At 40.7% G+C, this 14,891-nt stretch overlaps 2 protein-coding genes and 1 long non-coding RNA gene across 3 annotated transcripts; all 3 read left to right on the forward strand.

Moving 5' to 3' along the window:
- The first annotated feature begins 3,511 nt into the window (after positions 1-3,511).
- LOC118807495 lies at positions 3,512-6,666 on the forward strand. The gene is made up of 5 exons (XR_005007223.1): positions 3,512-3,755; positions 4,609-4,725; positions 5,207-5,257; positions 6,157-6,193; positions 6,283-6,666. It is a non-coding gene; the product is annotated as an uncharacterized LOC118807495 (long non-coding RNA).
- Positions 6,667-6,795: 129 nt separating this feature from the next.
- Positions 6,796-7,628, forward strand: LOC118807437 (apolipoprotein L domain-containing protein 1-like). The gene is given in 3 exon segments (XM_036569449.1): positions 6,796-6,801; positions 6,902-7,138; positions 7,140-7,628. Coding segments are annotated over 3 exon segments (693 nt in total). The 3' UTR covers positions 7,590-7,628.
- An 837-nt stretch (positions 7,629-8,465) lies between these two features.
- Positions 8,466-12,038, forward strand: atf4a (activating transcription factor 4a). Its single transcript, XM_036570056.1, has 3 exons — positions 8,466-8,624; positions 10,084-10,497; positions 10,683-12,038. The coding sequence occupies exons 2-3, from the start codon at positions 10,197-10,199 to the stop codon at positions 11,582-11,584; spliced, it is 1,203 nt and encodes a 400-aa protein (XP_036425949.1). The 5' UTR covers positions 8,466-8,624; positions 10,084-10,196; the 3' UTR covers positions 11,585-12,038.
- The last annotated feature ends 2,853 nt before the right edge of the window (positions 12,039-14,891 follow it).

Genomic DNA, 14,891 nt, shown 5'->3' on the forward strand with positions numbered 1-14,891 from the left:
AAGTGCACTTACCTTCTTCATGTTATTTATGTCATACGATCATCAGGGGTTGTGCTTCCCTCTGTAAAAAGACTAAATCTGCATCTTCTAACAGTAACTACACTTTCCATTGTAATAGCCCACGTTTCTGTACCAGAAGCCCCCACGTGTTGCCCCTGAAAACCACACAATTGTTGAAGTAGGTGGACAACCATTGCCAGGTATGGTGCGTTCCATCTCTCTGCCTGAAAGAGATCAATTGAGTGGAAGAGGGGAACGCCTTATTGCGATGGTAAAAGGGGCTTACATCATTTTGTACTAATTACATCATTTTGCACTAAGTACACAATTGCTTGTACATAGATAATACACCATTTGCCTGTGGACAAACGCATATGAGTGTTCTAATGTGCTCTCGAAGAAGAAGAATGCAATGGACAAAGAGCAGTACCTCACACAGCAGAGCATCACTGAAGCTCCAAACGCAAGTGACCTCATGATGGACAGAAAAACAGTTATGAACACAGTGAGTAGAGATACTGATTCTCTCTTCTTTTTCATGATAAGGTTTTATTTTTCTAGTTCCTTGTAACTCAGAAGCCTTGCAAGATGCAAAATGTTTCTACTTCTTGGAGAAGCTACTTAATTATTTTTTTTTAATATACCCTTATTCTGAAATTGATGCCTGTACAATGCCTGTGACCGAAAAATCTTTCAGAAAAAATGCAAGTTAAGACTGTACTATGCACAGCAGAAGCGTGTGTACAATGTCCAGAAACACCTCTGACTTCTCTGAACTCAAGCTCATCTAAAATGGACAGGTGCACAATGAAAACGTGTTGTGTGGTTTGAAGGGTCAACTTGTTTATAAAAACGAGCCAAAGTTTATAAAAATGTGTTCTCCGAGCCAAAGAAGAAAAGGTCCATCCAGATTGTTACCAGCGTAAAGTGCTACAGGCAGTGTCGGTCATGGTGTGGAGGAGTATAAGTGGGTAATTTGCACATCTCTGAAAGCACCATTAACTCTAAACACATTTTGGAGCAATGCTGCCTTTTACATGCCGTCTTTTTCAGGGACACCCCCATGCTTATTTCAACATGACAAAACCAAGCCACATTCTGCATGTGTTACAACAATATGGCTACGTATTCAAAGACTGTAGGTGCTAGACTGGCCTGCATGCAGTCCAGACCTGTGTCCCTTTGAAAACATAGCCCACAGCTGAAGACTTGCAAACCGGAAAAATGGCAAAAAAAAACTTGTTCAAAACTGAATCGACTGATGTCTTGAGTTGCCAAAGTGTTGTTAAAAGGAAAAGAGATTTCACAAAGTGGTAAACATGCTTCTGTCCCAACTTTTTTGAAATGTGTTTTTATTAGCATTTTGCTTGCTGAGGTTTTTAATACCATTCAGCATTACCTGCCTTGGCAAATGAGGCCCATATTCTCACTGAGACACAGAATGTGAAAATTAACCTATAAATTAAGTGCATATTATATGGTATGTCTCCTAATACCTTTTGTAAAACTGCCCTTATATTAGGCTAGGAGTGCATCAGTATTTCTTCATTTTCAGCATCTCGTCAGTACTCAACCCCTTCAGGTGTTTAAAATATTGTAGCATGGGTGGTCTCTCCAAAGAACTTTGAGGAGTCAAGGTTTTGGTCTGCAACTTAATGCAATTACATGGGAACAGCATACAAAATAAGCAAATACTCAGTGCTATGACTACCTCAAAGCTCCAACTCTTAGCATTAGCTCTCCCTTTGTTTACAACTTCCACTGTGAAGCTTTCTACGGCCACAAGCATCCGTCCTGAAACTGGCCCTGCTCTTCAGAGTAGTCCATAGCAAGACTGTGTATAACAAATTAACTACATACCCTAAAATAGGCATGTAAACATGAAAACAGCCATGCACTGGCACTACAATATCTACAGGTTAAAAGATTTCCAGTATGTGTTGTATGTACAAGATCTACAATATTTAATAAAACATAGTTTCAGTGCTAAAATCTTAATCTTTTTCTTTATATTGAAATATCACTAATAATGGCTGCCCTACATTATGAAGTAGCATAAAAATTGTAAATGAAAGTTAAAGAAGTCAGATGCTTCAAGTAAACAATAGAGAAAAGCTTGAATAAAACAGCACCAGAGCTGTGCTTCAGGCTGAACCTATGGCTTATATTGCGTAACAGTTAGTGCATTGTATGATATTGAAACCACCAGGATTGTGAGCCAATGTCAGCAGCACCTGAAGTCACAATGCTCTAAAGTTTCCTGCTCTGGGCTGTTGCACCGTGCTGCTGACCACCTACAATATAGTGGATGGATGGAGAAATCACTCTATTTAGTTAATAATGAGATGTAGATTACAATATGTTCTTGCTTTTCTGGGTTTTTACATCATTTTAAATGAATGTTATGGTGTGCTTGACCAAAACACATCAGAAAAGTAACAGTAATAAGCACAAAAATACTCATCTCTGATTGAAGAATGACTGAACAGTTGGCCTATTTGGTTACCTTCCCCGGGAAAGACCCCAGACAAACATTTCCTGTAGATTAGCTGGTAATCAGGCCTCTCCAGTAGAGTAACCTTGGCCCGCTTCTCCTTGCAGAACTGGTTAAACTCTTTGGTTTTCAAATATGGAATGCACACTTCAGGTCTTTGCCAACTAGGTGCCAGCTACCTCAGTGTGACTTAGATTTGACTGACCTTATACAGTGCAGGATAAATAAGTATTCGGTAGTTTAATACACTTTTAGTGCATACATCCACTGCAAACTGCACCTGGTGTCATTAAAAAGACATTTGCCATTGGTTGGGAAGATTTCACACAATAAGTAGCCATCATGGTGAAGGTGAAGGAGCCTCCTGAAGATCTCTGGGACAACATTATTAACTAACACCCAAATGGAAAAAGCTACAGAGCCACAGCGAAAACAATCTCTGGTAGCATGAACAGTTTGATCGTTTGCAAGTGGAAAATTCAGGCAGGTGTGCCATGAAAGATTTCTCTCAGACCACTGATAAGGAAAAGAAAGAGCAGTTGCAGGACAAACTGAAAGCAGCAGCAATAATAGAGGTCATGTTGTGCAAAACATGAAATTTATTATTAAAATGATCAAAAAAAGTCCAGAACTCTTCAGAGTTTCAGCAAACATAAATCCTGGAATCTTTTTGTAACTCAAAAACAAAGGTTCGTGAATGCTTCTTGGCTTAGAAATATGGTTCGAGTCAAGGTTTCAATTGGTAGAACCGTTACATTGTGTAGGCTCTTCAACTTCATTTATGAAAGTGTTTTTAAAGAACCCTCAAAGGAACAAAACAACCTTTTTTGGTGCATCTATTTTCACGATTACAGGTGCTAGAATTTGGTCTTTCAGGTTTTAGTGCTTCAATACTAACCCAGCAGATTCACTACTAACAAAAACTTTGCTCAGTAGAACCCCAGAGGCAAATTTTTTTTCCATATAAGTAGGTGTGAACTACTATTTCAGGTCATTGCACATAGTTTCTCTCCGAGTTGTATGCGCAGTTGTCCCATTATTTCAACTGAACTTTAAAGTGAGGGTTTCAGAAGGACCAGGATTTTGGTGCAAACCAAATACTTTGCTTTGTTGCATGTCAACAAAAGGTTTATTTCTTGGAGATAATATCAGGTATCCATATTTTTCTGCCCTGCTGCCTTGTCCTGAGGGTCAGCTACTACTATTCAACCCTACTGAAAAGAACAGCCTGTATCCCAGCCTGATGGAGTTCATGCAAAGAGTGAGTTACAGAATCCAACTCTAATCAGTTCCACATAAAGATAAAACATGAAAGTATAGAAACTAACTAAACTTTTAGCTCTCACTTTTAGTTCTCATTTTGAAAAATATGCTAAGCTAACTTAAAGCTAACAATTTCTAACCTAAGTACAGAAACAGCTGCACTTACACTTCTAAAGAGCCTGTGTCCTACATTTTTCTTGCATTTTATATTTTGCTCTTAGGTCCATTTATAGCGTTTTGGTGTTATTATGAATTTTTACATTATTTTTTTCCAACTTCTCTTTATCTCATATAATTAAACATGCTGTGTTTGTTACTGTACCTTTAAGACTGATGTATGTAAATGAATTCTGTGCTTATTGGCTGCCTTGTATTGTGATTCATTCAAAAAGCAGTCAAGATTGAAACACTCCTTATAACTTCAGCATGAATGGGCAGAGCTAAACTGGAATATGTAAATGTCTTTGTTTTTCATCATACAATAGACAATCGATTCAAAGCAGGCTCTTTATATGGCTTAGTCTCTATATATGGACTGTATAGTCTGGAAAGTGAACAATATGCCTGGAATGTTTAACACTGTTTACATACTACATCATATTCTTTTATTTCCAAAAAAAGGAATACGTTTTTCATGATATGGGCCCTAACATTCTTAAAAACCTTTAATGGTAGAGCGCTCACGTTTCTTACGCTTTCAGAAGGTTCTTCACATTTCTCAGTACATCTCAGTTCAAAAACAGTTGACAGCTGCTAACTCCTTATTGAAACATTTGGCAGGGAAATACTGTAAACACTTACTGTCATACACACAGTGAAGGTGGTGTGTAATGAGCTGTTCATCTTTTCAGTGGGGCCATGGTGCAGAGCTTCGTTCTAAGGGTCAGCTACTGCCTGCCTCCTCTCCTGAAACTAACCACTTGTATCCCACCCTGGTGCTGGAGACAGAAACAACCACCACACAGAGAGTATGTCAGAGCAGCACTACCTGATTACACCCACACACACACACACACACACATCATCTAAACCGCTTATCCTTCTGGGTCGCGGTGGGATGCTGGTCATTGAGCAGAAGGCAGGATACACCCTGGACAGGTCCATCGCAGGGTAAACAGACAGACAGACAGACAGACACATTCACACTATTCACAATTTAGCATGTTCAATTAGCCTGACAGCATGTCTTTGGACAGTGGGAGGAAACGCACGCAGACACGGAAAATCCACACAGAAAGGACCCTGGCCGCCCGGCCAGGAATCGAACCCAGGCCCTGCTGTGAGGCGACAGCGCTACCCACTGCCTGATTAAACTTACAAAAGAATTTATATAAATAGCCATCTGGCTTATACCCAAAATTTGCAGTTGTTTAAAAATGTTTAACATTCTAATTCTAAATTAATTTACTTTATAAATTAATTAATTAATTAATTAATTTATGTTTACAGGTGATGCTGACATACAGAAGCCCTTCACTTCCCTCTCATTAAGATCCAGTGGTATGACAATCTTACATATGTCTATGTAATTCACACTTTTTTAAACTTACAGTACTGTGCAAAAGCCTTTCATTTATTTAATTGCCAGTAAAAAAAAGTTAATATGTGCAAGTTATTTATTTTTTAGGAGATATTTATGAGGAGATTAGATGTGAGATAATACACTTGCATAAGGGAAATTAAAAAACAGGATTTTCCACAACTGGAATTATTAAGATACAGACAAAATGGGACTCTTAACATCTGTGCAGGACCTGCTAGACCACCAAAATTGTCCCCATTAGATAAACAGCACTTAAAGCTTTCATCTTTGAGAGAGAGGAGAAACTGAAGCTGCTTCAGATCTGAAAAAAATCCACTGTGAGAAGACAACTCTCAAACTCAAGCGCCATGGGTCTGAAAGGATGTGTAGCTGTCAAGAAGCTCTCACTGAGAAAAGGAAACGGACACATCAAACAAAGAAGCTGCTGGTGTTCTCAGAACAATGGACTGACCACCCCAGTTCAGACCTCAAGATCACTGAATGTGTTTGGGATTAGTTTAATATAGAGAAGCACAATATGCAACCAACTTTCTGCTCATGGTGAAAAACGAATAACTTGTACTTTGTTTTGACTGGAATTTAAATAACTGTAGGGTGGTCTCTTTTGCACATTGCTGTATATTTACAGTATATTTACTGTGTATTTACTGTATCAATATCAGTTAAAGAAAAAAGAATCTAAGGGGGCAAGAATATTAGCAGAACAAGTTATAATATATAATTTGATGCTTTCATACTTAATGTTTTTTTTTTTTGCTATAAAACTTATACATGAAACATGTAATATAGACACTATGCACTTTGTAAACTATGCTTTTTAATTACAAATCTTTTCGTGGTGCCTTTTCTCCATTAGGTCAACTATGGCATGAGACGGCGGCACACAGTGGGATGTGAGTAATTTGGCTGACACAAAAGAATATTTAATCTAATTTGTGTTGAAATATGGAGAATAACAGAATAGTCTTGCTTTTTGTTGTAGCATGGGAGAATCATTCAAATACTCAGCACACAGAGGACTTTGAGTAAGTGCTGAAAAAAGTATCTATTATTTCGATATCAAGTATATGTGATGCTTTAGGCATTAACTATTCATTGCTTATGTGATGCCTATAAACTAGAATTAAATTGGTTGGGTTCCTTGAAGTGATGCCATAGAATGAGGTGTATAGTCATATGCAATTGGTCATACATTGGTCAAGTGACATGTTTTGTTGATTTTCTAAGTGATTATAAGTTAACATATCCTGCACAATTTCTATTTGTGAGTTTAACATATTGGACAAAAATATACAACTTAAAATGTGCCATACATTTTTTGCACAGGCCACATTTTATGCTTTATTCATCAGCAAATTCAGCAACACAAACAAGACTGAAACGTGTAGAAGTGGGTTCTCTGTAGAACATGTGTGAACTTATTTTCACTCAACAAAGCATTTCTTGTGACCAGAGGCGTCTAAACTTTTGCATACAACTGTATATTAGTGGAACTATGCGTGTAATACTCTTCCTATCTGGTACTTATTTACTGACATAATTTTTTATGTCAGTAAGGTTTTAGAAAGGAGGTTAAGAGTGTCCATAGAGCTATTCCTCAGTATTATATTCTAATGGAAACACATGGAGATACTCTTCAGTGTCTCATAACTGAGCTGCTGGAGGTGGCTGATAACCTGGACTGGGTGTTTAAAGGTGCAAAGATAGCAGGCATCACTGGGGGTACAGTAGGTGCAGGCGGAGTGGCGGCCGCAGTGGGAGGGGTACTACTTGCTCCAATGACTATGGGTGCTTCGTTAGCAGTGGCCGCAGTTGGGGTTGGTGTAGCGGCTGCAGGAAGGGGTCACGGCAGCTTCGGCCACCATCACCAATAAGGTCCACAACAACATGGACAGAAAGAGGGTGGAGAAAATCCTTAATGACTACACAAACCAGATGAAGGATATTGAGAGCTGTGTGCAGGTTATCAACACAGGTATGGAGCATCTGAGGAGTCATGACCTGTCCGAGTTTCATGGGATGGACAGTGAGGGGGTGAAGGTGGCGAAAGTGGCCCAGGTGGCTGGAGGCAGTGCTGGAGCGATCAGTGCCATCGGCAGGTCCTCAGGTCTCATTCAAGGCTTCGCGCTGGGCATGGACATGTACTTCATCAAAAACGACACCCAGAAGCTGAAGAAAGGTTCAGAAACTAAATTTGCCAAGCAAATCCGTGAGGTGGCCCAGCAGATGCAAGACAGCCTTGACGAGCTAATGAGGGTTAAGACAGTGCTGGCATTAGCAGACATATAGAACATATACATCATATGGGTATATAGTTTATAGCTGGGTTATTTGGGGAATTATTGTTCTGAAAGTGTCTTTACTGCCTGAAACAGTTCCATGGAAGTGTAACTCGAGCCTGAATCGCTTTTACTGTTATGTCAAGGAAAATACCTAGAGGGCAGCCTTGTACCATTTACTATTGTTGTCTGTATTTGAACTCCTGCTGAGGCCACGAGGCTGTGAATATATAACAAAATAAATATGATTCTTTTAAAACATGTGACTGATTTCTGACTCTTTTACATTTTTTCTGCAAAAAAAGTCATTGAGAAGCGTATGTATGAGAATGGTTGTCAAATGATGGGTAGATATAGTAAAATCAAAGACCGGTCCTTTGTTTCTGCTCATGTCTAAACTGAGTTTGCTGCCACCAAATTTTGCATGAAGGATACTAGTTTTTCAATCCAACGTTATACAGAAGCTGTACTTTTTGCGTTTCACATCAATATACAGTGAAACGAATACTTTCCTAACTATTTAAATTTAACCATATTTGATACTGGATCTCTTTGTGTCCTGTTTTTATCTTAAATACTGAATTACACCAAGTTTAATTTAGGGTGCTTCGCAGCACACTTGTATTGTCAAAGCTTGAATTTTAAAAACTGGGAATATTTCACTATAATTAAATATTAAATTGGTCGCTGTAGTGTCCGCGACACCACGCACTTTTCTTCAGGGCTGTTTTGGAACTAATTTCTTTACGCAATATGCCACGGCCTGGTGATCCGCCGAGCCAATCAGAAAAGGCTAAAGCCTGCGGAGTGACACACGGATGTTTTCTGGCGGAAGGTTATGCGTGGGTGTTGTGCGTGAATATATAAAGTCATGTGACAGGCGCACGATGTTTCTTCCTACTGCTTCGTCCTGTGGATTCGCATCGTGTTGGGCTCTTAGCTCCGTGCTCAAAATGGCAGTCTAGCGGCTTGCAGCGGCAAAACTCGCAGCGGCAGATCCTGCAGTGCAACGGCTAATTGCACTGATTCTATTTGGCAAAATGGCGTAAGTAATATTTACATTTTATTTTGGTACGTTAGGTAAGGTGGGGCGATTTAACGTCGACTGACGTCGGCTTCTTTATCAAATTTTCCGTTCAACCTTAAGTGATGTGGCAGTTGACATTCTGATGTGCGAATGGTAGAATGGCCGGAACGTAACTGCTGCGCCATTTAAGGTGGAACGGAAGATGAAAATAAAGCTGACTTATGTTTCGTCCGACTGAACCATATGTCGTCACAACTTAACCGTTTGCGAGGAGTCTAATAATCAGACAGGCCGTGTGGTCATTTTAATAATTTTAACGACAATTTTTATTTTGTCTGCGACGGAAAAAATACAAAGGTCTAAAATAATGAGTTAGACAGCGAGTTAATTGTTGTATTAGCGTTAGCAGAGATGCTAATGTTAGCCGTATTTGCCGCGTCCGCCATTGCCCGTCCCGGTTTGATTACATTTTTAGTGCGCTTTGTGTCCGTTAGCTGTCCACTTACAACCTTCGTACAAGCTATTGAACTATTACTGTGGCATGGCGCCGTGAAGGAGAGAGGACAGCCACAGGGTCAATCCTCAGGGATAAAAACAAAAACACTGCTGTCTGTTAACAACCAGGCAACGTGGCACTGTTCAAAATGGCGCACGCGCTTTTTTTTCCTCGTGTTGGTTGTGTTGTGAAAATGGCGCGGGCGCCAAGGGCACGGCCGCGTCAGTGGGCGGAGTTAGGGATGATCCGTGACCAAATTAGGAAATCTTGTGACACATCATGGGCGGGGCTTTCCTGGCAGGACCCACACTTTAGAGACAGTGGCTGATTACAAATAGTAGCAATGAGATTTTTTGACAAGTTACACAGAATGACAACATGCATGTTTTTTTATTTTTAATTTAACAAAACACCCCCGAAAAGTTCCATATTGAAACGTGATCTTTAGACATCTGGAATTTGACTTTCCTCTGAAATGCCAGCGAACTGTTTTTATGCCTCATGATCGTCTACCATTTTGTTTTTTGTTTTTTTTTTTCTTTTTTTCAAAAGCCACTTCCTTCCCATTTTCAGTAGAACAAGTCATCAGTAAAAAACTATTCAACTTTGGACAAAGCAAATTGATCAGTCTTTTTTTGTTTTTTTGAAATCTGAACTTTAGCATTAAAAAATTTCAATCTGCATGAAATGCCTTGGGCAGCCACGAACTGACTAAACTTGTTTGACCTGTTCAGTCCACCTTTTTTTATTCTTCTCCACCCCCCACACATGTTGAACTTGACACTTCCTAATTCCATTTGAAAACCAGTGATTTGGCTTTTGTAACGTTTTCTCATGTTTGGTACTCAGCCTGCATCACAGTTTATGTTAAACACAATTAGAGAACCTCCATGTGGAAAGCAAACGTGTATACACAGATTTACGTGTCTATTGTTCAGTCACTAAACCCTCACCCTTTTTCCCTCTTTTCTGTTTTTTCAGGTCCTTTGAGGCAACCACCCTCAGCTTTGCTGCCGTCGACAGCATAAGAACCTTGCTCGACTTGTCAGAACTTCTGTTCTCTTTGACTCTGTCCCCATCCCTGCCAAGCCACCATGTCTCTGAGCTCACAGATGTGCGTGGAGGACGTGGGGCCCCTGCTCTTGGGGCCCTCGACTCTGATGGCTGACCCCTTCGGGCCCCTTCTGGACGAAGATGAAGAGAGAGCTCTTTCCGAGGGGTCGTCTTCGCCCCTCTCCTTCTCTTCATACTCTGAATCTTACACCTCCTCCCCGTTCTCCCCCCTTTCAGCCCCTGCTTCTCTAGGATGTAAAGTTGGGTCTGACCTGCTGCCGCTCTCCTGGCTGTCTGCTGATGAGCAGAATAATGCTCACGTCGGGGCAGATCAGAGAGAAGGTGAGGTTTAAGTGTAAATAAAAACAGTTCAAGGTACTTCCTTCACTTGCTGTTTTGAGACACTTGCCCAATAAAGGAAATTAATCAGTGCTCCTGAAATGCATAAGTAAGACATGTTGAAGTGTTTTATTGAATACACAGTGAGAAAAAGCAGTTTATCAATAAATCAAAATCTTGTCTTGCAGGGGATGCGTTTTCTGGCATGGACTGGATGACGGAGAAGATTGATCTTAGCGACTTCGACCTGGACTCGCTCATCGGGTCCTGTGATTTAGATGAGCCCCCTAGCTCACCAGAAGAGCTGCTTGCCTCCCTGGAGTCCCAAATGGATCTGGACCTGGCTCCGCTTCCGTTCCCCTCGTCATCCACCTCTGAACCGGAAGAGCTTAGCCTGCCTTCTCTTCCCCTCGACCTCCCTCTCCCAGAGCCACCGGCGGACCCAGAGGTCCGTCCAGAGCCCGTTTCTGTTGAGATCAAATCTGAGCCACTCTCCCCTGCCTTCACTCTGGAGCTGGGCAGCGAAGTGGACATCTCCGAGCTGGAGAAAGCTGTGTCCAAGGCCAGCAGCGACCATCAGACCCCCAGCATTGTTCTGTCCCTTTCTCCCGCCCACATTGTGGTGGTTCTTGCTCCCAAAGAAGAGGTGAATGTCGTGTCCAGCTCCTGCGCAGACCAGTCTGACAGCGGGATTGAATCAGTCTCTGGTTCCCCACCTCACAACCCAAGTCCCGCTCCATCTCCCAAGCCTGCGGGTGCCTCTAGAACCAAGCCGTACTCCAAACCAGACCCAGATGCAGGCCTGACCGTCGCTGGTAAAGTGAAGACTGTCTCTGGTACGTCAAAACCCGTCGACAAGAAGCTGAAGAAGATGGAGCAGAATAAGACGGCAGCAACCCGCTACCGGCAGAAGAAACGGGTAGAGCAGGAGTCCCTGAACACAGAGTGTTCTGACCTGGAGAGAAGGAACCGTGAGCTGACAGAGAAGGCTGACTCGATAAGCCGAGAGATCCAGTACCTGAAGGATCTCATTGAGGAAGTCCGGTCTGCCAAGAACCGCAAGAGCAAGGCCAAGGCTGACTCTCCCTGAGATGACGGCAGAGGTGCTTTTAGTGAAGATCAGCTCTATCAAAGTATAAATAAAGGCACTGTATCTCAGTTTCTCACCCCCTCACAATTCGTAAACGCTCAATAGTTATAGTATGTCATTATAACATAATTAACCATAGCTTGCAGTTAATGTGGATTAGCACTATAGCAATGTAAAAGCTAACATGCGCACAATCAAACAAAAACATGACCAGTGGAAATGTCACCCCCCCACATCTCTAATCCTGTCACATATTTCACCTCTCTTAACATTGTCCAGTAAGGGGCCTGATACGTTTATAATGTATTGTTACACTGAATTCTGTGCTCATGCATGTAAATAGCTTCAGCCACTCTTTATCTCTATTTAAAACTATGGTATGTTTGGTTTGCAGTTCTAGTATGCCATTGTCTCAAATTTCTGTGCTGTTTTCTATTAAAGCTTTGAAACTGAAGTGTTGTGTTTGTATTGCTTTCACAAATAAGGAAGTTTGTAGAGCCAACTTATGAAAACTTATGTGTGTCTGAGGTTTTTCAGATCTTGCAAATCCTGACATGCAAGGTGGCCATGGCAAATACAGTAAATGGTAATGAAACTAGGAACTGAAACAGGTGTTTCCCCTCTAGCCTTTCGTGGGTTTTTTGGGTAGACGTCTGTCTCTGAATGCGGTAGTGTCGGAGTGGGAGTGGAAGGTGAGCTGCAGCTGTGTAAATATAGCCTCAGTAAAAGACGTCATTGCCCGTAAAACTTGGTATGTAAACTCTGGTCTTGCAGCTGCCCTCGCTCTGGAGTTCTCTGCTATTTGAGCCTCTACCAGTTAGTTACGCTTCAAGTTACAGTCCCCTGTATTTGCCCCGCACATACAGAGAAGCTGAGCAGAAATAAAGCATTAAAACCAAATTGTAGTGCAAGAGAACCAGTAGTACCAAAAGACAAATACACTTAAGTGGAAAAATACTAAATAAAATCTAAATGTTTGATTTATATTGAAGTATTTGAAAGCACAATTAGTTACATTATTTTAATAGTGAGCACAATTTTTTTCCCATGTCTGCAGCCACACCAGTCTCCTTGATAGGAACTGTTCAAAATAACTCAATACTTTTTAAGTAGCTTTAAAAGCAAGTACTTTTGTACTGGTATAAATATGCATAAATATGAACGTCATACTTCTACTTTACTACAAGTATTATTTCACTGAAAGCTTCCGTTTTCACTCAAGTATGGACCTTTTGTTCCAGCAGAGCTGGAGATGGGGGAAACCCCTTCAAACGTGTATTCAATGGAATATTCTAAATCTACACAGCAAGTTTCTTGGTAACATACAGACCGTGGACTTGACTGCCTCAATACTGTTCCTGCCAAGTGCCTTGCATTACTGAATGCATTCTGCAGCAGATGGTTTCCAAATTGGATCAAATGAACATGTGGCTTCTTCTGACTGTACATAGTAATACAGTGGCCTACAGTTAGCGTGCACGCGCACAGCTATATTTACCACTACCAATATGGTTCGCAAGCTCTGTAGATAACATGGGTGTGATGTTTAGAATAACAGCACCATCACTCAGCGTGGCACAAAAAGTGCTCTGACTATTGGTATCCACTTTCAAACAGAGGACAGGACCTACAAGAGAGCACCTGAAAAAGTTAGAAGAGGTCTTCAGTCTAATTGAGGGGGATTATATTTAGTCCTTTAATCAGCTCAGTCTGCTGAAGCAGGTAATTAACTCAGTGGCTGGAGGAAAAGAGCTTCAAAGCTTGGGGTGGAGGAGACTAATGAAATTTGACTCTCGTACAGAGAAAGAGAGACACACACACATGAGAATCACAAGACAGCAGTATTGAGTGGGGATAGCCCTAGGGCAGTACCCCAACCCTGCTGCTGGAGTCCTGCTGCCCAGGACATTTTAGTTCTCTCAATAATCTTTTACAGAGTTGAGGTGAGCGGGTTAAATCATGGTAAACACTAAAATGCGCAGGGCAGTGGGCCTCCAGGACCAGCGGTGGGATTACCAGATTCATCATCTGTGCTTTAGTCCTACATATCCTTTTCAATAGAGGATCTCTATTTAGCTAGAATGCTGTGTGGGAAAGCTGACCCCATGTATGACCCTACTGACCCTGTGTGTGATCATATTACAGCCAAAGAGGTAAACAAATCAGATGAGTTAACACATTTAAAGGCACAATTACTGTTTATTTGCTAAATTAAAAACAAAATACAGCCTGTGAAAAAGTTGGCACAATTTATATTTTATGCTTTATTATTTTTTGCTAATATGTGAAGCTCAGCAATAAGAACCCTACTGAAAAAAACAACATAGACCAGCATGTTTATGCTTGTTGACCAGTATATCAGGATCCAAAACACAACATATGCTGGTTTTGCTGGTGACCAGCCACACTGACCTATGCTGGATTTTCAAGCAAGGTAGAAATTGTACACTAAAATGTGCAAAAAATGATGAAATGATATTTAGGTTTGTTCCCTGAGGATGCGTTAACTTATTTTCCCTTAGAAAATCAGTTTGATTGGGGGTGCTGAAACTTTTGCATATGTCTGTAGATAGATGGCCTATGAATTTAAACTTTTTACTTGATTATAGATTGACTGTGAACTAAGGGATCTGACACAAGTGATGCTATTATGAGGTAATTAAATACAAGGTAATAACAATATGACGTAGTTTGAAATTAATGTAATAAAAAATGCTACTAAAAATGTTTTAACTAGTCATGCTCTGCATATACAGTTAGACCGACAGGTTTTAAAAATGCAAATTAATGTCAGTGTCAGTCCACCAGCTTGGCGCTGTTTGTGTTTTCGCTTGAGGGGACTACTGCTTTGATCTTCTGACATGGCCACGCCCCCCAACAGCTCTGAAGAGCCTTGGGTGAGAAGCTGTTGGAAACTGGATTCCTGTCATGCTTGTAGTTCTATCTTGGACTCTGTTTGTAGTGAGTTTGAACTTCATTTAGACAATGTTTTATTTGCACTCTAAAAAGTGGTGTTAAATAACAACACATTTACTTTGACACTTTTTGTGTCATCATTTTTTCTGGTTTAACACATTCTGTGTTAAAAGTAACTCAAAATGTGTTGTCACCAACTGAACACACTGATGTGTTTAGAGACAGAACATGTCTTTAACACATCTAATTTTAGATTTTATTTTTAATGTAATCTAATTATTTTACTGGCAGAACTACATACATATTTCTGTTGTCGGAAGAAAACCTTGTATCTCCATTTTTGACGTTTTCCAGTTTTTGACATAAAAATGCCTGTTGCCCTTTACATTGT

Source organism: Colossoma macropomum, unplaced genomic scaffold (assembly GCF_904425465.1).
Source record: "Colossoma macropomum unplaced genomic scaffold, Colossoma_macropomum, whole genome shotgun sequence".
Classification (NCBI taxonomy): domain Eukaryota; kingdom Metazoa; phylum Chordata; class Actinopteri; order Characiformes; family Serrasalmidae; genus Colossoma; species Colossoma macropomum.